Source organism: Vulpes lagopus, chromosome 3 (assembly GCF_018345385.1).
Source record: "Vulpes lagopus strain Blue_001 chromosome 3, ASM1834538v1, whole genome shotgun sequence".
NCBI classification, from domain to species: Eukaryota; Metazoa; Chordata; class Mammalia; order Carnivora; family Canidae; genus Vulpes; species Vulpes lagopus.
In genome coordinates this window covers 154609129-154633765 of record NC_054826.1, presented here as the reverse complement: position 1 = coordinate 154633765, position 24637 = coordinate 154609129, and the positions used below count along the sequence as shown (strand labels likewise).

Below are 24637 nucleotides of genomic sequence, written 5' to 3'. Positions count from 1 at the left end.
TTAACATCGTAAATTCTATTAACTTGGTGTATAAATTGTATCTATGGCTTAATGATTTTGTTTCATTTGTATTTTATTAAGAGTTATAGAGCAAAAAGTATGTGTTTCCATATATACTTATTCTTTATTAAAATATCTAAACATGTTTTCTTTTAACCTTGTGGTTCTCATACATCAGAATCATATGCAGATTGCCGGTTGGTTTTTTTGCCTCCACAATTCCTAAGTCTGTTGATTTGGGATGGGACCTGAGCATGCATTTCTAACAAGTTCCCAGCTGATGCTGGTGCTACTAGTTCTAAGGACCATATTTTGAGAATCAGTGCTTTGACTATCCTGATTCATCTGTGTGTTTTTACAAATATAAAATAAAGTAAGATCAGTTTTTTAAAGTTTGAAGTGTTTAGAATATATTTAGTATTCATTGTTTTGTGACAGTAATTGTGTTCCCTTCAAGTCGCTATTAAAAACGGATCTAAAGATGTCACAGTTGGTTAAGTGTCCGGTTTCTTCTCAGATCATGATCTCAGGGTCCTGGGATCAAGCCTTGCTCTGGGCTTCCTGCTCAACAGGGAATCTGCTTCTCTCTCCTGCTTCCTCTCCTCTGCCCGTCCCTTCTGCTCATGCTTTCTCTCCCTTAAATAAATGAATGTTCTCTCTCTCTTAAATCAATAAGTGAGTGAGTGAGTGAGTGAGTGAATGAATGAATGAATGATTAAATAAGTAAATAAATAAATAAACTCTTTTAAAAAATAAAAATAAATAAAAATCTATTTTAGGGGCACCTTGGTGTCTAGCAGGCTAAGCGTCTGACTTGATTTTGGCTGTGGTCATGATACATATCCAGGTCTGCAGTGGTTCCTGGAGATTCCTTTACTCTGCCCTTTCCCCCACTCCCTCTCTAAATGAATTAATTAAATAATTAGATAAAACCCACCTATTTTTCAAAAATCCTATTCTTCTGCTTTGTCTCATTCGTACTTAATTTTTATGCTTAACATTTAAGAAAATTGTAGATTTTTAACAATGAATCCACATAATATTACCAAAACATACAGTTGTTTATAGAAGCTATACCTTTACTGATAAATCTTTGTCTCTGGGGGAAGTGGGGGAAAATCATTCCAGGAACTATGTCCAGGACTGAGAATATGAGCAACTAAATTCCTTTCTTTGCTTGGCTTAGTGGTACCTTTTCATTCTCATTAGAATGAAAACTTGAAGCAGAGCAGTTGGTGAGAATTTACTTTGCTTCTGTAGCTAATTGCTTTCTCTTTCCCTATCTTCAATAGCAGTTTACAGCTTTACAGTCTTACTAACAGTATCCTGATTAAGGTATTTTCAGATTTTTGTCAGTCATAACAGCTCACATTTGGTATTTTTTTTCCCCTAGTGTTCCCACACTTACTGAATTTGAAAACATAAGGCTCCCACTTCATTCATAAATGAATGTATATAATTGTATTTTATTTCCATCATTTGGTCCTCCTAAAGCTTAGATATTCTTTCCCATGAAGCAGGGTAACAGTGTGAAAATATGACAGTCTTATACTTCTTACAGTTGCATTCCTCTTCTTGCTGACCCTTTCCTGTTTTAGCCCCCAAATTCCAGTTTTTCTCAAGATTAGTTTCTAGTATTTCCAATTCATAAAAATGAGCATTTTCAACATCTTGAGAAGCTATGAATTCTAGAAATCTATATAATTTTATTTTAAGAAATTCTGTTAAGTCTCCTTGCCTCCATCTTACTTAAGAATATAGCCCTGGGATCCCTGGGTGGCGCAGCGGTTTGGCGCCTGCCTTTGGCCCAGGGCGCGATCCTGGAGATCCGGGATCGATTCCCACATCGGGCTCCCAGTGCATGGAGCCTGCTTCTCCCTCTGCCTGTGTCTCTGCCTCTCTCTCTCTGTGTGACTATCATAAATAAATAAAAATTAAAAAAAAAAAAGAATATAGCCCTATAACACTTTTTTCTCTTAAAGTATTTTGTGCAATGTGATTATTAAAAGAAATAAAATTATATGGTTGATATAAATTATGGTAATTGCTTTTAACATTAATTTGAACTTGTAGTTGTGGTCAGATGACTAGTGCAAAAAAAGTTCAGAAAAAGTAAATATGAGCCATTATTTTTCATTTTATGGTGTTGGTCTCTTTTAAACAAAATGTAATGGAAGAAGAAATATTTATCCCTTGTATACTTCTTGCAAATATTCTGTAACACTGAAAAGCATAAAACAAAAGATATTTTTGATCCCATATAGCAGTCATATTTATTTATCTTATCATCTGGGGAAGATGGATAATTGTCAATATATTTTTTCTTTATTTTTAAAAAGGTTTATTGATTGATTTTAGAGAGAGAGAGAATGCATGCATGGGTTGGGGGGGGAGGGCAGAGGTAGAGGGAGAGAGAGAGATTCTTAAGCAGATTCTGCACTGAATGAGGAGCCCGACGTAGGGCACCATTTCATGACCCTGAAATCTCAACCTGAGCCAAAACCAAGAGTCAGAGGCTTAACTGACTATGTCACCCAGGTGCCTCAGTATATTCTTTATTTATTTTCTTTAAATTATAGAAATTCCCAAATCCTTTGAGCTACATCCTCCTTAACTTTGGTCCAGAATCCTTCACAGTCTTTGTCCATTTCAACCTTGAGCACCACCCCCTTACTCTTTTCATGTTTTCCCAAAAACATGACAGAGTTTTGTCAAGTGGCTATAAAATGTACACCAAGGGAGTATATATGTCTGACTAAAAGGAGTTTAGATTTGTTAGTTTCTGAAGGTGTGGGTGTGAGATAATGGGAAGATCCTTGCAGGTATAAATGAACATAAGGAAGGAAATAAAAGCACTTTATTTTTTTGTAAGGACCAGGCAGTGGTTTAGGATTCCTGGGAGATCAAGAAACTCTAACAAAATGGCAAACTCTCTCTTTTTTTTTTTTTTTTTAATTTATTTTTTTGTTTTGTTTTGTTTTTGGCAAACTCTCTTATTGTTGTAAAATTTAAGAAAGAGGAAAATGAAACAGTTGAAATACTTGATACTGATATATTGACAAACTTTAAATTCATCTGCTATTTAAAATTTTAAGATATAGAATTGGTTCTGTCACTCACATTAAAATAATTCATTTACACTAAGTGGAGAACCATTGGCAGATTTCTTCAGATGATTGAACTAGCTCAAGAAAAATACAGATAATGAGAGTAAAATATGATTTTGCATAAGAATGTGACACTGCACCATATTCATTGTTCATACTTTTGAAAATTATTTTATATGGTATTTTTTAATATATGGCATATAGTATTCTAGATAAATTGTGATAAAAGTTATCATTAGCTTAATATCTGTACAAGCAATTTTTTTTTTGTACAAGCAATATTATAGTTGATGTAATATTTAAGACTTTTGTTTGAGGTTTATTACATTTACCTGGGCCTATAAAGTTACCTGTCTGATCCTGTGGAAGTTTTCAGGTCTTGCTGCTCTTTAAAAATGAATCCACCTGGTTTGAGTTGAAATGGCTCCAACGTGCATGACTTAACATACCTACACTGTCTAATGCAGGTCTCCTTCCTCTGTCCTTTAGTTACTCGTCGTGCTAAAAAAGAAAAGAATCAGCTGGTTTTTCATTCTTTATCTGCCATTTTATAGTCCAGTTATTTTATGCACTATAGAATACCTGGTATTCAAATTGTTAAATAAATTTTATCATAATGCCCTTGTTCTGTTTGCTTTGCCTTCTTAATTTATATACTATCAGAAAATATAATAAAACCCTGCAAACATTACGTTCTGTGGAATGTAATCAAGGCAAATTATAAAGGGAAGTGGTTCTTGCCTTTATAAAGCTAATGAAAATATCATTTTGAAAAATTCATAGAGCTGAAATAAATATCAATTGCCTGAAATTCTACCTTAATCCTAATGATGAATAAGTGACAACAGAAAAATGAGAAAATACTTGCAATAGTAATAAATAAGGACATTCTAAGCATCATGTTAGTGTCTTTCTTTTTTTTTTTTTTTTTTTTTTTAGTGTCTTTCTTTTTAACATTTTATTTCAGAGAGTATTAATTTAGAAGAATCTAGATTTTTGTCATGAATCTAGATTTATGTCATATTTGGTATAAACACATTGTGATCGATGAACATAACAAGAGTAACAACAGTCTGAGACACGGTATGGGCCAGGCACTGGGCTAACTGCTTTAAATGTGTTCTATCATTTATCAAGCCAGAGCATGGGAGGTGTGATCTGTTAGCTTCGAATCTGGTACAGAAGACTGTAGAAAGTCCCCGTCATACAAAACTTAACTCAAAACTGGATTTAACGAGTAAACTTAAAAAACCTGGCTCCCTCCTTGTTATAATATGTTCTCAGAACTTCTAAGCCATTCAGTTTATGATTGTTTTTGCTCGTGGTATCATTTTTAATTGTTATTTTTGATTCTTAACGTGGCAGGTATACTTTTATAGTACATGTTGAATATGCTAAAAATTACAATTAAATGTATAGTAGAATAATAGAGAATTGCTATTTTCTTTTTACTTTGAATTAAAAAGTAGTGTGGCCCATGATACAGAAGCATTACAACATAAAATAGGATTTTTATAGCTCATTATTTGCCCAATAATGTGGAGCAACCTATTACGTTGAAATTTTTGTTTTACAATACTAGTTGCTTAAAGAAAATATGAATCAGTTCTGTATTAAATTTCTTTATTGAAAACAAATAAACGGTTATGTTATACCAGCTTGATTTGTTTTGTTTTCTAGGTGCAACAATCGAACACAGTGTATAGTAGTTACTGGGTCAGATGTATTTCCTGATCCATGCCCTGGAACATACAAATATCTTGAAGTCCAATATGAATGTGTCCCTTACAGTAAGTATGAAGTTTGTGATTTTCACTTTCTCCAGCATTCCTCGTTGATGCTGAAAGACTACACATGTGAAAGAAGCATATGTTTATGGCCTACAAAACCATTATGCATGCAGAGCACTAACAGACTCGGGCCTCCAATTAGCTTCATGAAGTGTGGAAGGAAGCCATAGTGTGATGCTGGCCAAGTGTCTGTCTGTGTTCTTAAGTGTTTGGCTTTTAAGACTAGTGTTATTCCAGAAAACAAACTTGAATTAGCTATTCAGTAGGGCAGATAGAAATCTGTACTTTTGCCCAATACCAGTTGCTGACAAATTGGTTTGGCTCACAGTTTTCTAAAGAAGGAATTGACTTCGGTTTTAATCGTGAGCTACTTGAATGGCTACCTGCTGTTGTGGTAACTTTAGTGCCTGGTAAAAGCTACCATTGTAGTAACTGAGGCAAGTGCTTTCCTTTTTTTATTTCCTTGTCCTTACAGGAGCATTTCTTTACCAGATTCAGTGTTGAAATCTTACAGTAAATAAAATAGATGTAACAAAGTCTTGCATGTACTTCTGTTTTTAACTTGACAACATCCATTAGACCCTGTAGAGGGATATTTAAAATTCAGATGGAGTTTTCATCAGTAGTCTTTAGCTAATGCTCTGATTCTGTGTATTTTCCCTCCTAATCTCAGAATTCATACTGCTAAATTGTATTCGGCACTTTCAGTAGAAAAAAAGCATTTTAGACAACCAAAAATTTCAGTATATTAGGTCAGTTTTGTAAGCTAGTTTGTTTAATAGTGTTCTTGTCTTCTTTATTTTTTAAGTTGGAAAAAAAGATGTGTCCTGTAAACTTGATTCATGAGCATCTGAATTGAAAGTTCTTTAGCAGCAATTTTAATGATTTAAGAAAGTTTTGTACACTTCCCTCCTCAAAAAAAAAAAAAAAAAGGATTTAAACTAAATAATGAAATTGCCTTTTCCAGAACCCTGAAAAAAAGACTAGCTCTGATAGATTTATATGTCCCGACCATCAATATTTCTAAAACCCAAGGGGCTGAATTCAGATAGATATAATATGTCCAATATGGTAGTAATACATTCTTATATATCCTGTGAAGGTGCGGTCTCTCTCTTCTCTGCCCACAGTTTTGATAAATTGGCTTTTTGTGGGTATCAGTTAAAGGCCAAACACAGATTATCTTTTCTTTTCATCCCTGCTCTGTGTTCCTGTGTTACTGTGAAATGGATGCTTTTTGTTTTCAGTATTTTCTATACCATTTGTAGGATTGGAAGCCTACTGAGTGCACTGATCTTTATATTATTTCTCTTGTGTGTAGTGTTGGTGGCTTACATAATCATTCTCCTGTGCCACTAGAGGAACGTTGCATTCTTTTGAGCTAACCAAAATTTTGTTCCGTAAAGTTGCTTTCATTTGAATTTATCATGGTTTCTGTCCTCAAATTAGAAAAGGAATACAGCATCCATTCCCAAACAATGGAATCAGTCAGAGCTGCCAAGAATTGTCTTTCTGGAGCCAGTTCCTGTAACCTAGTCTATAGACCAAGAACAGTATTAAGCAAATATTATTTTCAGACTCTTGAGTTATTTCTTGCTCTGTCTTAGAAAGGAAAATGTGGATATCTTCTGGAACATCTAACTTTCAAAATTTTACTTTTTCAGTTCTCCAGAAGTATTGATTATTGTGCACTAAACTTGCAAATAGCTATACTCAGAGAAGTATTTGTTCTTTTTAGTTTTTGTCCTTAAAAAAAAAAAAAAAACACTAGTAATTAATTTGCTGTTACCTTTCTAGATGTTTGCACGAGGCAGAAATAAGTCTGGCTTTTTTTTTTTTTTTCAAATTACTCCATGCTAAAGTGTAGAATTGATTCCTATATACTGTACAGTAGTGACACACTATATATTGCATGATTTTCACTAATATTAAAATTTAATGCGAAAGGATCTTTTTAAATTGTTTGATATTAGGTAGGATTGTATATTTCCTTATCTCTTTTCCTCATTTTCCACTCCTTTTGTTTCTTTATGTTTCTATTATACCCATCCCTTATACTTTCATTTTAAGCCTGTAACTTTCCCATTCTCCTTGTTTTAATAGTGTTTTTGTACTTTGAATCATTTGCATACCCCTTTTAAACTTTACGTAGTTGACAAAAATTACATTTATTATGTCTTTTACTGCCTGGCTTTATGCCAGATTCTATCCAAAGCAGATTCCCTAGGAGTTTACAGATCTGAAACTATTTAAATTTCCTCAAGAAATTTCCCATGATTTTTGAAAATTTTATATTAAAGTCACTAAACAGAATTTATTAGAAATGTCATTGTTTGCTTTACTTGTTATGTTTATAGACAGGCACGTGTAATATTACATGTGATATTTATACCTACTCAGATAATGCCTGTGTCAAAAATGCATGTATCCTGGGGTTATCCTTTATCATTAACCGAGTGTTAGTAATTAATTGAATGTATGTGTGTTTAAAAGAAGCCGTAAAGATCTTCTAGGATAAAGGAAAATAATTATTAGAATTTTGTACCCTACAGACAAGATTTGGTTTTGACATTTGTGCCCTCTTTTTCAAATTATCATGAAATTATCCAAATTATACCAGAATTTTAGCTATAAGTTTTATTTGACGAGAAAAATAACTATTACTTTTGATTAAGTATTTTTAATGAATAAATGTAAGATTATTCAAAATGAAATAGTGTGTCACTTCAGATACAGAGTATGTAGGCTTAAGTGTCTTTGGGTCAGTTTCATGTCTTGCATATCCATGTGGTCCTCCACTGATGTTAGTGGGTCGTGTATTTATGTTTGGTCTATAGAATAGTAAATGTATTATTATGAATTAATTTACACAATCTTTTAAGACAAGTTGCAATATACATTTGGCATGTGATGAAAAATGCTAATTTCATTAATTTTATTGTATTTTTATATTCTTCGGGGTTGATGGAATTTTGGCTGGTTTGACAGATCTCTGTCCTTTGGGTTTTCATAACAAATCATAATGTAAGGACTTTTGTTTTCAATATCCATATCTTATGTGATTCATCAGTCATCAAAGGTTTTGTTTAATTATTTTTTATTTTTACATTTGGGTGTTACTTCTGTTTTCATCAGAACTATAAATTATATATAATTTCTATTATTAGTATAAGTAATTAGTTAAATCACAAAGGCTTCTCTAATATTTTGCTAAGCAAATTCACTGTCATTTTAGTGTATTTATAAAGCTTGGCAATTTTCAATCCATACAAAACAGATATTTTATGCATTCTTTATTGAACTTAATTTTAAGTTCTATTTTAAATATGTAACATATTTTAAAATGTATTATTCCCATCCTTTACATTTAATTGATTTACTCAGCTCAGTGAAATCATCCTTTTCTGAAAATAAGAATACAGCTGTATATAAATAGTCTGAGAAGTCACAACACTAATAATTTCTCTTATCCTCATTTTCCCACCACGCCCTTCCGTTATTGATTCTAAGCAGGTATAATATTGTTCTCCATTGAGGAGTAGTTTCAGGACTACTGGTTTATAAAAAAGAACGGTTTCATATCAGTAACACTGAACTTCTTAGTTTTACTGGATATAGTCAGAATTACACATTATAGGGAGAAAGTATGTTTCCTGAAAGTGGTTAAATAGATCAAGTTGGATGGGGAGGTGGTGGCTTAATGCAGAAGGTTATATGCTATTCCTAGGGCAAAAATATTTGTACGATATTTCTCCCTGAGGTATTTCGGGAGGTCATTATTTAATCTTGATGAATTATTGTAATTTTTAAAAATTAATCAAGCTAAGACATCTTAATGAAATGTGCAACTACAGTATCTTTGAGTAATCAGTTTGGAGATAGAGGATTAGCACACCCTAATGCATTTTAATAAGGAAAGAGGGAGAATCACAGACATTAATCTGGTCACTTTATAAAATTCAGGCAACATACTTCAAAGCCTACATATAATCTAAAATAGTGTTTTATGGTTTGTAATTATTAGAATTCTATTTACCAGCAAGAATCTTATATAGCACCCTTCCTAACTATATAATCCGTTTCTTTAGACTTCTTGGAGGGAGGATTTTTTTTCTCATATAACTGTACTAATCAGGTTTGTTTTATGAAAGCATTTACCTTTTATGGGGTCTGTGGGGTCAAGGTATTTGCTTTGAATGCTTGGTATGATTGTCATTGCATGCCAGCTTGCTTTCTGTGTAAATTGATGATAGTTGACGATTTCATAATAAGCTAACCATAATTCTTTCTTCCTTTTTCTCCTTGCCTACTGTGCTTGCTTTTTCCTTGTATGTATTTTGCTTACTTTTTTTTAAAAAATAGACTTAATAGTACAAGTTTAAGATACATAATAGAGGGAATTTAATAATAATTTTATAATGTATATATAAACCTAAATAAGTAAATTTATTAATTCTTAATGGGGAAGAAAGGCACTATGTTACCCCATCATTCAAAATCCCTATTGGGGTAGCAGAGGAGATTTATATATTTTCCTGCAAAGGAGGCATTTTTTTCTTATGATTAAGATGGATTTTTCTGGAAATTGAAAATAATTTTTAAAAATTGAAAAGTACTAAGATGCATAATTATGTATTTCTTCTTACATAAATATCTTTGGGAAAATGTTACAATATAACCATATTAATATTCATTAAATTTGACCTAAGCTCCAAAATTGAGTTGTCATATTTATTTTTCCTGTTGTTATACTTACCTGATTTTAGTCAACTTAATATTGAGTTCATATAATAAGGTAGATGGGGTTGATACACTTATGCATGCATTTGTGTCTGTAGCATACATATATAAAGTAAAACTTGATAAAAATGCTGAGTGACTTTGGAAAGGCAAGAGTATATATACCATGCATTAGTGAAGAGTTTCATTATTTATTCAGGTACGCTAAGTGAAGCAACATGCCAGCATATTTGTATTGCCTCCTTAATCTACTAAAATGATTGATCCATGTTCTTTTATGTAACTTTAGAATCTTTCTCCTGCTAGGTTTTCCTGTTGTGTGTTTCTCTTTATCCAAAGTAGTACAGCTCTTATTCTTCCTATATTTAGCATCTATTACGAATTCAGTCTTAGACTAATAGTCAATTTATTTTAATCTTTTTTCTTTTTTCCTTGCACTTTTTCTGTTTTTCTTCCGATGCTTAAAATAGAAGTGGAGCAAAAAGGTAAATAACGTATACAGTCTGAACCCCAGCTCCCTGTTATGTGCCTTATGGATGTTACCTCCTCCTCCCTTCCCTCCCCCCACAACACTCTTGAGATTAAAATAATCAGCAGGATCTCATAAATGCACCTCATAAAGAAGTCGACTGTTTACAATGAAATTATATGACTGCTAAATCTGGTGATGGGGTAAAAATTCTGAAGTCGGCGAGGGGGAGCTGCTCCTTTCTGTGTTTCTTTTTCACCCTTTCTCTCTTTTTCTGACACCTTTGGATATTTTATTATTAAAGTGTCATCTTGCCTGGCTTCCAGAACCCTCTCCATAGCATGCCATGGTTACAGGGTCTCCTGGTCGTTTCATCACTGCTTTCCTTGTATTTACTTTTCTCTGTTCCTAGTTACATTTTCTGAGTATTTATGTTTCTTCAATCGAAGCACCTTTGTTTTCAGTCTAACTTCTATAGAAGTTCTGAATAAGCCTTCACATTGGGTTTTCGTTTTATTTCCTTTATTTTGGTGTTTTGCTTTTGAAAGTTTATAAGTGGGCCGGGGCGGGGGGGGAGGTACAGAGTTGAGACTAAAATAAAGTCCTTTGTACACTCTTATGCACAAAGCTCAAAGTTTTAAAGTATAAATTACCAAAGCCTAAGATTAAAAACACATAGCAAAGATACACATTGTCACCTCAGTTATAAATGACCTTAAACTTAGGTTTGTATTTTTGAAAATAAAACCCAGCCACTTTCTATGCTGGTACATTGAGTATTGTAACTAGTGGAAAGAAGGGTAATACTTGCATTAAATTTTGGTAAAATCGAATGTTAATGAATCACATTTTTTTCTCTTTGGATTTATAATCATTAAAACTTGTATTTGCCTGTTTAATTTTTTAACTTGGCTTAATTGTTGTCTTTTCTCTGTGACTGTTAGTTTTTGTGTGCCCTGGGACCTTGAAAGCAATTGTGGATTCACCATGTATATATGAAGCTGAACAAAAGGCAGGTGCTTGGTGCAAGGACCCTCTTCAGGCTGCAGATAAAATTTATTTCATGCCCTGGACCCCCTACCGTACTGATACTTTAATAGAATATGCTTCTTTAGAAGATTTCCAAAATAGTCGCCAAACAACAACATACAAACTTCCAAATCGAGTAGATGGTACTGGATTTGTGGTGTATGATGGTGCTGTCTTCTTTAACAAAGAGAGAACAAGAAACATTGTGAAATTTGACTTGAGGACTAGAATTAAGAGTGGAGAGGCCATAATTAACTATGCCAACTATCATGATACCTCACCTTATAGATGGGGAGGGAAAACTGATATCGACCTAGCAGTTGATGAAAATGGCTTATGGGTCATTTATGCCACTGAACAGAACAATGGAATGATCGTTATTAGCCAACTAAATCCATACACTCTTCGATTTGAAGCAACATGGGAGACTGTGTATGACAAACGTGCTGCCTCAAATGCTTTTATGATCTGCGGAGTCCTCTATGTGGTCAGGTCAGTTTATCAAGACAATGAGAGTGAAACAGGCAAGAATGCAATTGATTACATTTACAATACCCGATTAAACCGAGGAGAGTATGTAGATGTTCCCTTCCCCAACCAATACCAGTATATTGCTGCGGTGGATTACAACCCTAGAGATAACCAACTCTACGTGTGGAACAATAACTTCATTTTACGATATTCTCTGGAGTTTGGTCCACCTGATCCTGCCCAAGGTAAGAATGTTTGCTTGCTAATGCTTATGTCTTTATGAATAACTTACTTTTAAAAGACTTGGAGGTTTTTCCCTGTCAGTGTTCTTTCCCTTTTTCAGAGTTGAAGCTCCAAGGATAATGTTACGGTACTTAATGCTGTCACATAGTGTGTACATTTTAGCCTTACTTTGGCCTATTTGCCTTCTCTGAATTTTTTCATTTAAATGTTGACTTCAAATAATCGTAGCATCATTGGTCAGTTTAATTCTTCATTGCTAAAAATGTAATACTAGCTACAAACTTGTTAGCTTTTTTTTTCCCCCCTACCTGACTTCTAAACTGATTACAATCTATATGCAGACCTTTTAACTTCTTGGCGCCAGTGGTTAAGGGAAATGTGTGTTCGGAAGTCCCAGGAGAATCGCTAGGCTTGATGTACAATGTCAGGCATAAGTGTTCTGAAGTTTGGGGATCTGCTCTCTGGGTAGGAGAGGGAGTCATCCAACATCTTCCTGGTAAAATTACACATTTTTATTTCCTGATAAATTAGTGATGGTTTTAAAATAAGTATTTCTGTGACTTTAACTGTCACGCATAGACTAAGCATTAAATGATCCCAAGTGATGATTTATGAAGATGGATCAGCTAACATTTTTGATTTGTGTTCTCTTTAGGTATCTTTATGGAGGATCATTACTTTAGAAAGTAATGTAAAATCTTTGGAAATATGTTTTAGTTGGTCAAGTGAATTCAGTTCTGTGGGAAACAATTTTTGAGGGTAAATTACATGAATATTTCATTACAACAAAATGACCTCATACTCACGATAAAAGTAACCTATTCATATATTGTTATAGAGCTTCTACTAATTATAAGTCTTTTCTATTTGAACAGTAATATTTGTGTTTTAAAGATCTGAATATTTCAGTTTACTGAGTTAATTGGAATTTCTGATTATTGAGTTACTTCAGAATTTTAGGAACCAGAAAGTTCTTTGGAGTGATTAAAGCAGTGTCTTCAACAAGGTGAAAAAGAAGTTAGTATCTTTTTCTGTTAAAGCAATACATACACTCTACAGCAGATTCCCCACACGGAGGCTGATGGGAGACTTGATCCCAGGACCCCAGGATCATGATCTGAGCCAAAGGCAGATGCTCAACCACTGAGCCACCCAGTCCCCCTATGCTCTCTTTAGAGAGGGAGAAGGTGAAAGGAAAAACAGAGCTCATTTAGAGAAATGAAGCAACCGAACCATGTAGAGATCCCATAAGGCTAAAAATTCAAAGAAAAATAAAAAGATGTATTCGAAAACCATGATTGGGGCTAAGAAATAATATACTTGCCCTGTTAGGAAGAAAAGGCTTGGGTTTATAAATGAGGAAAAGTATGGGAACCTAATACACCATGAAACCGTCCACAGTGAAAAACAAAAGGAATCATAATTTTACAGCACAATGTATACCTTAGTAACGAAGGTGGTAGCAAATCTGGTATATAAGACTAAATTACAGCCAAACCAGTCAGTCATTGTTTTATGACGGCTGAAAACTTGAATTCTCTGATTGCTCTGTCCCATCAGTTTTGTGGGTCTCACTTCTGAAAAGCTGACAGTGGCTTATTGATTTGACCTAAATTGATGGGCCAGCATAGTTTTGCGAGACCTCAACTACATGCATATAGATATCAGCACGTATCTTGGATGAGACAGGAATCTCTAAAAGCAGATAAAGATAAATTACAAGAGAGTTAAAAGACATTATAGCTCAAACAACAGCAAGAGAAATTTTAGGTTATATAAAACTTTTTATCACTAAGAGCTTAATAAGGGGCCAATTTGAATTTTTACTTTTCTGGGAATATTTAGGGATGGCTGACTATATTGGATAACAAAACACAGTTGCAAGAACACAACTACCAAATATGCATAAGTTTCCCATTTTCAAAGCTGATAACTGCTCTTTCCAAAAATATCTACATTATCAAAGACTTTTTCATCTGAAATGGATCAAATTATTTGCTTAGAATATAAACCACACATGGAAAATGACATTATTACTCATCTTGTATTCACAAAGTACTTTGTGACAAGTAGATGGGGCCATGATTCTTTGTTGAATTGAATCTGTACTCAATTTATTCTCACAATCCTTTAGTGTTGTCTGATATGAATTTGCATTTTTTAAAGTATTTTATTTCTCTTTTTCCTAATGGAGGGAGAGAGATTTATTGCCACCCAAAATAAATGTAACAGCTGTGAGAATAACACGGGTTACAAAAAAGATCAACACAAGGATCAATATTAAAATGTCAAATTTTGTCAATTCCTGAGGTTTGCCTTTGACAAACCTATAGGATAAAGGAGAAGGGTGGTACTAGCTTTTAGAGAAAAAAACAAAACAAAACAGTTGAGTTATAGGAAACATCCCAAATTGCCTTATGAGAAAAAAGATATTGAGCATCTGCTTTTGGCTCAGGTCTTGATCCCAGGGTCCTGGGATCAAGTTCTGCATCGGGCTCCCCGTAGGGAGCCTGCTCCTCCCTCTGCCTGTGTCTCTCCCTCTCTCTGTATCTCTCATGAATTAAATAAATAAATAAATAAATAAATAAATAAATAAATAAATAAATAAGATCTTTTAAAAAAATTAAGTGAGCTTAGGAGAAACCCTTTCAGTCCTCTTTTAACTCTTTCTGTTTCTTAATCTGAATTGCTTTATATTTACTTTGCAAATTTGATGTCCTAAATATTATTTTAAAAAAATATTTATTTATTTGAGAGAGGGACAGAGTGCACAAGCAGGGGGCAGGGGCAGAAGGAGAGGGAGAAGCAGAACCCCGACCCCCTGAGCAGAGAGATGACCCAATCGCGGGACCCTGAGGTCATAACCTTAGCCGAAGGCAGCCATTTAACAGACTGAGCCACCCAGGTGCTCCCCCCCCCCAATATTATTGAAAAAATATTGTGTCTTGAGTTTTGACAGTTCCTGAATATTTGTCTTAGAATAATTATGAATTATGACACTTTAATAATATAAGGAAAAATATTTATAAAGAGAACTAGTTAGGTTTTTTACTTAGGAAGTGTTTAGCATAGAATACATATTCCTTGAAACATGTTTCTACTCATAATGCTGAAAAAAGATGATCTTTATTTTTAGACTTTGAATAAAGGTAAATTTATACATATTGCTTTTCCAGGCTACAGACTCATTGTAATTAGAGTTCATTCAGTGAACAATGAGTTCTTGGACCTGGATGAGGGAAGTACTACCCTTTGCATAAATGGATACGGTTGTTAGTAAACAGCACAGTATTAGATTGAAGCATTCTGTCTGTATTTGTTGAAATTTTCAAGGGTAGTTCTTAAATATGTTTATTAGTATTTTATTAGTACTATTTCTGGGTCTCTATACTCAAATGACAAAGGTTGACCGAATGCTAAGTCATTTAATATGGATGCTTGATATGACACTGAACTCTGGAACAAAACTTTGTAATATAAGGTTTAGATTTGAGATATAATTCTGTTGTGAGTTATTACCATGTTTTCTATTACCATTTATAGGGTATTCTTGAGTTTTGAATCTTTTGCCACATAAGTTACATTATGAAACTTGTTATCATCTGTTGCTCTAGCATTTTATGTTACCTTCCCACATCTTTTCTTGTTTTAGAGGTTTACAAAGAAAAGTATCAGTTAAATGCTCCAAAATAAGGGCATATTGCTTTGTGGGATGCCATATTTTCCAGAGTCTATGAAAATCTTTTACCTAGAAAAGTAAGATCGTAACATTTAAGAGTATGGCCAGGTGACCTTAAACAAATTGCCTAACCTTCTCCATGGCTCAATTTTGTCATCTGTAAATGGAAGCTAATCATAGTGCCGACTTCACGGGGTTGTGGTAAGGATTAAATAAGATGATCCGATGATCCATGAATGGTGATTAGCATAGCATCTGGTACATAAATGCTGAATAAGTGTAGGCTTTTATCATTATCAGATGCCCTGTTGGGACCTGTCTTCACTTATGGAAGAAATGTTAATTTTTAGAAACAACCTCACCTTTTATGGCTTCATCGTTAGAAAAAAAAAATGCTTTCTGTAAAGTTACTTAACTAGCTGAAGTTTTGCAAAACTCTGGAAATTCTGATTGTCTTTGAAGAGGGTTTAATTTTGCCACTTATTAGTTCATTTTCATGTTTTTCATGATATCCCAATATTTCATTGATTTATGTTTGAAGAATGTATTGATTCCCTTTAAACTTTCATTGAACAAATGGTGAAAATGTATGAAATTTATTATCAAAAATGCATGCAAAGAGGCTATAGCATGTTGCAAGAAATTTTATCCATTTCCTAGATGTCATTTTGTTACCTACCTTGACTCAGTTCTGTGAATCTCTCCTGACATGTAGCTAACGAATCACTAATGGTAGTATTGTTAAGACATATTTCAGTGACTAAATATGTACTAATTAGTGTAGTGTCAAGAGATACATAAGATGGTGTGGCACTAAACCCATTTTGCTCTGTACTTTCCGTTTTTGCTCTGATTCGCCACTACTCTTTAAGATTTGATTCAGAGGCAGTCATCTGACACTTCTGTAAAAGATTGTGATGCTTTTGACAAATGTTAATTGAGAAAGTACTGAAAGCCTGGCTGCATTGTAATCAAAAGAAAATTACAGAGGTTTAACAAGATGTCAGGCAAGTGCTTTACAGAAAAAGATAGACAGGTTTGAATAGGTTTCTGCAGCAGCTGGCTAGGCATGATGTTTGACTAATGTACACGGCATCTCTCATATGGTCAATAAATTATGCCCTGGAAATAAAACACATGATTAAGAAGTTCCTCTTGAGATAGAAGGGAAAAAAGTGTAGAAAGTGTGTAGTTTGCATTTATTGACAGCAAGAAGTATCTCATTACTAAGGAACTGGAAACAGGTGCATGCTACTTTTTATGATAGGATACTCTGTTAATAGTGACATGATATAAACAACTATTTATGGACCAGAGCTTAAAATAATAAACATATTACTGATAATAGGAACTTGCTTTCTAAGTTTTAAGGTTCTACTTTGTTTCTTACATTATAGAGATAGCATAAAATAAGCTAATGTTTTTATAAGATTATTTGAAAAAAAGTTATTTTTAATTTGCTGTACTATGTTAGTTTAAATATAAAGCATCGTATATATAAGGTTTCAAGAGCCAGTAAACTATAAGTGTTGATAAAACTTCAGTGTGATCACCTAATAGATTTCAAATGATAGCATTAAAGTTTTACCAACAGAATTTTAGTTGTTTAAACTAATTACAATTAATGAAGAAAACTTTAAGCTCCATTATTTTTTTAACCTAGTAGATTTAACAGTTTGAAAGTAATGATGGAAATCAAAACTAACCTTTTAGAATAATTTATTTTTTTGTATTTTTTTAAATTGGAGTTCGATTTGCCAACATACAGCATAACAACACCCAGTGCTCATCCCGTCAAGTGCCCCCCTCAGTGCCCGTCACCCAGTCACCCCATCCCCTGCCCACCTCCTCTTCCACTACTCCTTGTTCATTTCCCAGAATTAGGAGTTTCTCATGGTTTGTCACTCTCTCTCATATTTCCCACTCATTTTCTCTCCTTTCCCCTATAATCCCTTTCACTATTTTTTATATTCCCCGAATGAATGAGACCATATGATGTCTGTTCTTCTCCGATTGACTTACAGAATAATTTATTTTTAAATTTCTACTTTAAAATGTGTAATTGTAGTTCCTTTTACACCCTCTGTTAAGCGTCCATGCAATAGGTAGGGTTGGTTTCAAATTAGGCTTGATTTGATCTAACCTGTTATCTTGATAAGAGATTGCATTATAACCCCTGACCAGAACTAGTTGCTTTTTCTACCTACATTTCCAAATGTAAATATGCCTGACGAAAAAGCTTCAGATGTTTCCTTACTAACACAGCACAAGCATGCCAAGTTTATCTTCTGTTTGGATCTAATCAGGCATGCTCAAAAATCTCTCAAGCAAGAATGGCTGCTGGGTGCAAAGATGTCACAGTATTTATTTTCCTGCAAGATGTAGAGTGGGTGACTTTAAATTTTCTATTGTCCTAATTATATATAATTGTCAGATTTTTATTGATGCTTCGAATTTGATTATTTGTAGGGTATGAATTTATATAAAAAATTGTTTCTGTATTGTTTCGTAGTAACATATACTTGGTATAGACACTGAAACTTCATTTAAAATTGTCCTTCAGTTTCTGTTGGATGATAAATGATGAAATATACTTAAAATGTATTATCAAATATTTCACTGAGGAGTAGACTTAACACAATTAGAGTCATACCGAAAAATCTATAGTAAAGCCTAAACTACCATTCCTTAGCCAACAATATGAATAAACTAGGATAAATAAAGGGATGTGTTCTTTCTGCAACCTACTGGTGTTTTCACTAATTCTCATGTTGCTAGGTTTTTGGGGTAGTTGATGGGGGAGGAGTTTTGTGTTGTGTGTGTGCATATACACATTCACGCGTGTGCCTGTATGTGAGTGCAACTGTGTGTTTGAGATTAATATACTCATCTTTTTTCCATAGTGCCTACCACAGCTGTGACAATAACTTCTTCAGCTGAGCTGTTCAAAACCACAGTATCAACCACAAGCAGTACTTCACAGAAAGGCCCTATGAGCACAACTGTAGCTGGATCACAGGAAGGAAGCAAAGGGACAAAACCACCTCCAGCAGTTTCTACAACCAAAATTCCTCCTGTAACAAATATTTTTCCCCTGCCAGAGAGATTCTGCGAAGCATTAGACGCGAGGGGGATAAAGTGGCCTCAGACACAAAGGGGAATGATGGTTGAACGACCATGTCCCAAGGGAACAAGAGGTAGTTCTTGTAAAATGCCAAACGTATATTTTTAAATGTAGTATGAGTAGGTTCTGAATTATACTGAAGTGATCTTGAGGAAAGAGAGCCATTTACAATAGCTGATTTTGTTACTGTTTTTGTTAACTTTGGTAATGCAGCATTTGGAGGCAACCTAAAGGCTCGTGAACTGAGAACGTTATTTAAGATCAGGCCGTGAATTACTACCTCTCTCTATTAAAGACCTAGGTCAAGCCTGACATCTTTTGCCCATAGACTCCAGCAAGGCTTCCTTACAGCTGCCTTTCTCATTACAAGTATCATTTTGGATGAATCCCAAGAAAATCAAGGGCTTTTTGTTTGTTTGCTGTAAATGTCTGATATTTCGATGCTGCCTTTATATTTACTGTTTATAATCTGCATTATACCCTACTTTTTTGTCAGTTATTGTCAACCACTTCCATTAGCATTTATTCAAAATTTAACGTGCAGTGTAGTATCATTGTAGCTGATTTCCCGAATGCATGCAGAAAAATGGTTTCAATTTCACTGTTGTTTTCTACATCTGTTGTAGGAACTGCCTCCTATCTCTGCATGGTTTCTACTGGAACATGGAACCCTAAGGGCCCCGATCTTAGCAACTGTACCTCACACTGGGTAAATCAGCTGGCTCAGAAGGTTGGTTGGAACCTTTTAATATGATACACATTGGTGATTAAGGGCTTTAACGTCTAACATAAATAATTTAGCTTTGTATGTTAAAACCGGCTTCAGTGCTCTTTGTTCAGTATAAAAATAAAAAGCTATGCATAGTTTTGTCTGTAAACTGTTTATTTAAGTTACATATGTTTTGGGGCATGCTGTTTTCTATGTTAAGCTTTTTAATGAGTAGATACTTGCTTAATTTCATTCATATTTAGTTTGTTCTTTTCTTTTGATGTTTGTAAGACAAATAGTCCACCGGCCTAATAAATCAAATATCATTAAGTTTGCAACTGAATCCGCAGAATGCAAGCAGATGTTTATATCACAGATGATTATGATAGAATAAGTAAAAACTACTTTAAAAGGCATTAATAACTTTAATATTACAATGCGATGCAATGACATTTTAGTTTCTCCTTCCTCATCTACCTTTCTGAAATGCAAGCAAGCAGTAGATAATAACTCCCAGTATCATACTGATTACATCCTGATTTAAATTTCTGGATCATTGGAATAAATAAATAAGATTTTTAAACAGCAGTTTAAAATGGTGACAGTGAAATGAGAAAGCTATCTTAAAAACTTTAAAAAGGATTTCTCGTTTACTTCTTTTTTCCTTTCATTTCTCTTAAATGTCTGGTGAAGAATTTCTTTTGTATGTTGAGGATCTAAGAACCTTTAATCATCTGAAATGAAGAGAAAGTTATTGGTCTCAATTTGTTGCAGATTTTGACATATTTGCAAATATTTCTCTCACCACAACAAAGATACTCAAGAAAAGAACAAAAAGCCACAAACAGAGCAAGGAATCATACTGAGATAATATAAATTGTCATTTCAGATCAGAAGTGGAGAAAACGCTGCTAGTCTTGCCAATGAACTGGCTAAACATACCAAAGGGCCGGTGTTTGCTGGGGATGTGAGTTCTTCAGTGAGATTGATGGAGCAGTTGGTGGACATTCTTGATGCACAGCTGCAGGAACTGAAACCTAGTGAAAAGGATTCCGCTGGACGGAGTTATAACAAGGTAGGTAGGAATTTCCTGTTATTTAATCAGACATTTTGTATGGCAGCTCAAGATTCCTCTGGCATTGGACTGCCAAACCTCTGGCCCCCTTGACATATTCTTAGAAACAGAATTTCTAATTTGGTTAATTTCCCAAGGAAGAATTATAGCTGAGAAACGAACAACATAAGGGGAAAAAAAAAAAAAGTTAAAATCTCTAAGGGAGATTTTAGTTGGTGGCAATCATTGCCTGACTGTGGTCAGTTCTCCCACTTAAGAATGCATTAACTGCACTTGGTGGGATTATGTGTTATGCATCTCATACTCTGTACACTAAAACATGCAACTCTTACGGTTGTACTAAAATTGTGACGCATAGAAGAATGTTAGCCACTGTAATACTGTTTTCAATTGCAGATTTTTGGAGAAGGTCAAGTTTCCCTCTCTAGGAGGATAGTGTATTTATGCTATTAATTTTTCCTAATATGACCAAAATTTGGTAGTTATTTTAACCATACTTTTAAATAAGCATATGAGATTCATATTAAGCAAAAATCTCTGGCTAATATGGTGTTCTGAGGTTAAAAAAAGCAGACATTTTTGTCTCTTTTAACCACATATTTTGTCTCTGGTTTTATTGTGATACTTTGGATTAGTACACTTAAGAAAATGCAGCTATGAACTTAAGATGCAGTTTTGGCGGTCCCTGTAAACTCAAAAAAAAAAAAAAAATCCAGAGGACTACCATGCATAATAAACTGAGATCGGGAACACCAGCCTAAGTTTTGAGGATTTCTTTTTTCCTCATTTTCAACAGATAAAATCTAACCTCTGATTTTCTTTTCTTTTACTAAAAAGCTCCAAAAACGAGAGAAGACATGCAGGGCTTACCTTAAGGTATCTCTCCTGTGCTGTCACCCTGCTTTCTCCCTTCTTCAGCTACCTGCCACGCTTTATCATCTTGCTGCATGATCCAATGTATTTCAGTCTTTGATAATTATATAATGTGCCCCATATCAGCTGTACAAATGTTGGCTCTTCTCAGGTATATTACTCTCAGAATAAGCAAATAATTTACCTTTATAATTTTTGCTGTTTTTTCATTCATCCAAACATTACAAGAATTTTAATGAAATATCCTCTGAATTGGAAAGTAATCATATAGTCTCTTTGTTTCCTGTTGTCATCTCTGTGGATTAAAAACAACTTGAGTAAAACAGCTATGATATATTCTTGGCAGTTTATCATATCAAAGACTGTATAGTCATAATGTATGTGCATGAAAAAGTCACTGCTTTCTTATCTCTGTGGTGTACTCTTAAATAAAATAGGCTTTGTCTTGAAAATTTTAGGAGTCATTTCTAGAATCAAGTTGATATGGGGATGGGTTACTAGAAATGAATTATAAATAATGTGACAGTGTTATCAATATATGTGCTATGTTGGTTTTTATCAGGCTAATAGAAACAGAAAGCCACTGTTTGGCTCAGAATCCTTGCTCACTCCAGCCAGTTTTTCTCCCTGGTATATCCAAGTAATAGGAAACATGCTGAGGCCGACAGTGGAACTATGTCATGCTAGTTCTGTGTGATAGATCAAAATAATAATACTGGATTGTGTTTCGTTTTATTGTGTGAATTTTAGACGTTTCTTTTGGGAGGGTAGTTTTTTTTTTTTCTAATTGTCCTCATCTGGGGACTGTATCCTTAGTAAATCAAACGTTAAAGAACTAACACAGATACATATGACAACAAAACAAAAGAAGCTTATAGTTTTGTAGAAGAGAGGTTACTCAAAACCCATGACTCCCAGTTTTGCTTGGCAAGGTCTAGAAATAAAAAAGAACGGCAAGTCACTAGTTCTTAATAGACATCGTTGGACCTGAGAACTTTACAAGAATAGATGGTGGGAAAGTCTGTCTTTAGGTAGTAATATTCTGAATGTCCTTTTTAGCCTGTTTAACGGGGGCAAAGAAATAACTGCTGAAGTATAATATAGAATTTGTCATATTGAAATTTTCATTTCACCTTTAAGGTATTAGTGAATGTGTGAAATGTAATAATTGGTATGTTGCCCAGGACATATATCTCAGTGGGAAAAGAATAGCTTTTTTCCTTTGGCAGGGAGAGACTACTTAAGGCATATGATTAGGCTAATGATCGTTTTTGATTCCACTAGAAAAGTACAAATGGTAATAAATAAGGAGTGTTTCAAATTAATAAAAAGCATGTCATCAGAGAATTATGTGTATATGTTGTAAGTTTCAGCATGACCTTAATTTCTGACCAGTGTCATTTTCAGTATCTCTCAGATGAGCCTCTCTGCTCAGATAAGACTAATAAAACTCCTTAAATTACAAATCAGAAGCTGACTTACACTATGCAAATGAAGCGAGTTCCCACTTTGTGACAGAGGATTCATTTGTAACTTAGATTAGAGGCTCCAGTCTGTATTTCTTGGTGACTAATGAATCTGGCCTCAGCAGACCAATTTCTGTTCCACTCTAGTTAATGGCTGCAGCAGTATCACTGTGAGCATTTTGACTATTCTATCTCCCATTAGAGAGGGAAAAAAGCCTTTAACGCCACTTGGAAGTATCTTCCACCTGCCAGGAAGGTCGTGGTGGCTCACAAGGCAGACAGAACGAGGATATTAAGATGGATTAAGCTAATTAATCTTACTCTGACAGTAGCTTCAAACAACTTTTCCCCCTGCTTATTTCAATATCGTACCTCAAACTAGCAATTTTCATTGTTGTTCAACAATTGCACAGTGTATGTTCTTTTCCCTCAGTGATTACCAATAGATCAAAACAATTTATACATGGTCTTAATGACATATTATGACTAGGTAAATGGGATAGAGTAAATAAACTTAGTGACTTCATCTGTCCAAGCCGTAGTCAGTGAATAGCTATTGTAAGTATCAGTACAAAAGCCTGTTTTCAATTGCTTAACTGACTAGGTTATATTTTTTTATTTAATGTTACTTTGCCTCGTAATAAACTAGGCCTACAAATATGAACATGCACAACTTGGACGTTTGTGAAGATTTTATTCTACTTAAATTATTTCATTAAAAATTTTCATTAAATTGTTAGTGTAGGTTTCAATGTTTTGATCTCTTGATTCTTTTACAAATAAATCATTGTTTAAGAACTAAGATATACTCTCAAGTGTTTTCCAGCTGGACAGGGAATTGGAAGAGCGAAATATTCACAGATAATTTATAAACTTTGAAATCATCTTGGCTTTTTCCCAGTGGTATAAGCAGGCAATGTTATAAGGCACAATTTTAGTTATCATTCTAGTTCAGGTTCCATAAAACAGTATGGTTTAACTTTAAAGCATAAATATCAGCCTATTCCAGAGACATCAGTGTTTTCTATGTAGAACATTTAAATCCTGAGGTTATAAGTAGGAGTGACCGTGCATCCATGTTAAGAGCTGACATTGGTTGTACTTCTCTTTGACAAAGGAGATATTGTTAGATAAGTATAAACAAGCCATCTCTTCACATTTAATACCCTTTATAATCAAATAGCAGTCTACTAATCTTTAGTTTTATTTTGAAATGGTAGGATATGTTTCAGGTTGGCCAGATATATATTGTTCAGGTGTTCTTCCAACTTGAAGTAAGAGTATCATTTATCATGACAGATAAATATTACAATTGTCACTAGTCAGTGATTGAAAATCACCTTGGTACTAGAAGCAGTCAAAACTAATGGTAGTTTTCTAATGGATGCAGGCAATTGTGGACACAGTGGACAATCTTCTGCGGCCTGAAGCTCTGGAATCATGGAAACACATGAATTCTTCTGAACAAGCGCATACAGCAACTATGTTGCTTGATACATTGGAAGAAGGAGCTTTTGTCCTGGCTGACAATCTTGTAGAACCCACCAGGGTCTCAATGCCTACAGAAAATATTGGTAAGTGAACATACTGTCAGGTTTAATTATGATTTAGAAGATACATGTTTAAGAGAATGAAGCTTCCCTTCTGAATCTGTTATTTCCCAGAGCCAACTTCTCTCTTTTGTCAAATTATTATTGATCACACTTCATAAAATTAATGAGAAAGCCGAATCTGTCTATATCTTTTAAAAGTTGGTTTTATGTAAGTTTTTTTTTTCCAACTGAAAAATCATTAAAGAAAAGAGGCTTAGAGTACTTAAATGCCAGAATATGGATTGCGTAAGTAATGAAAGTGCTTGCTAT

At 34.1% G+C, this 24637-nt stretch overlaps 1 protein-coding gene across 13 annotated transcripts in view; it reads left to right on the top strand.

The window, feature by feature from the left end:
• ADGRL2 (adhesion G protein-coupled receptor L2) overlaps positions 1 to 24637 on the top strand; it is a 189913-nt gene that overhangs the window by 128348 nt on the left and 36928 nt on the right. For 5 of the 13 annotated variants that reach the window (XM_041750511.1, XM_041750508.1, XM_041750509.1 and 2 more), the window contains exons 4-10: positions 4788 to 4897; positions 11051 to 11851; positions 18432 to 18725; positions 19279 to 19382; positions 20251 to 20436; positions 21274 to 21312; positions 24166 to 24349. In XM_041750511.1, the coding sequence (XP_041606445.1) occupies positions 4788 to 4897; positions 11051 to 11851; positions 18432 to 18725; positions 19279 to 19382; positions 20251 to 20436; positions 21274 to 21312; positions 24166 to 24349 (1718 nt within the window). The remainder of the gene's footprint in view (positions 1 to 4787; positions 4898 to 11050; positions 11852 to 18431; positions 18726 to 19278; positions 19383 to 20250; positions 20437 to 21273; positions 21313 to 24165; positions 24350 to 24637) is intronic. The other 8 variants (XM_041750512.1, XM_041750510.1, XM_041750520.1 and 5 more) reach the window with 3 other exon arrangements.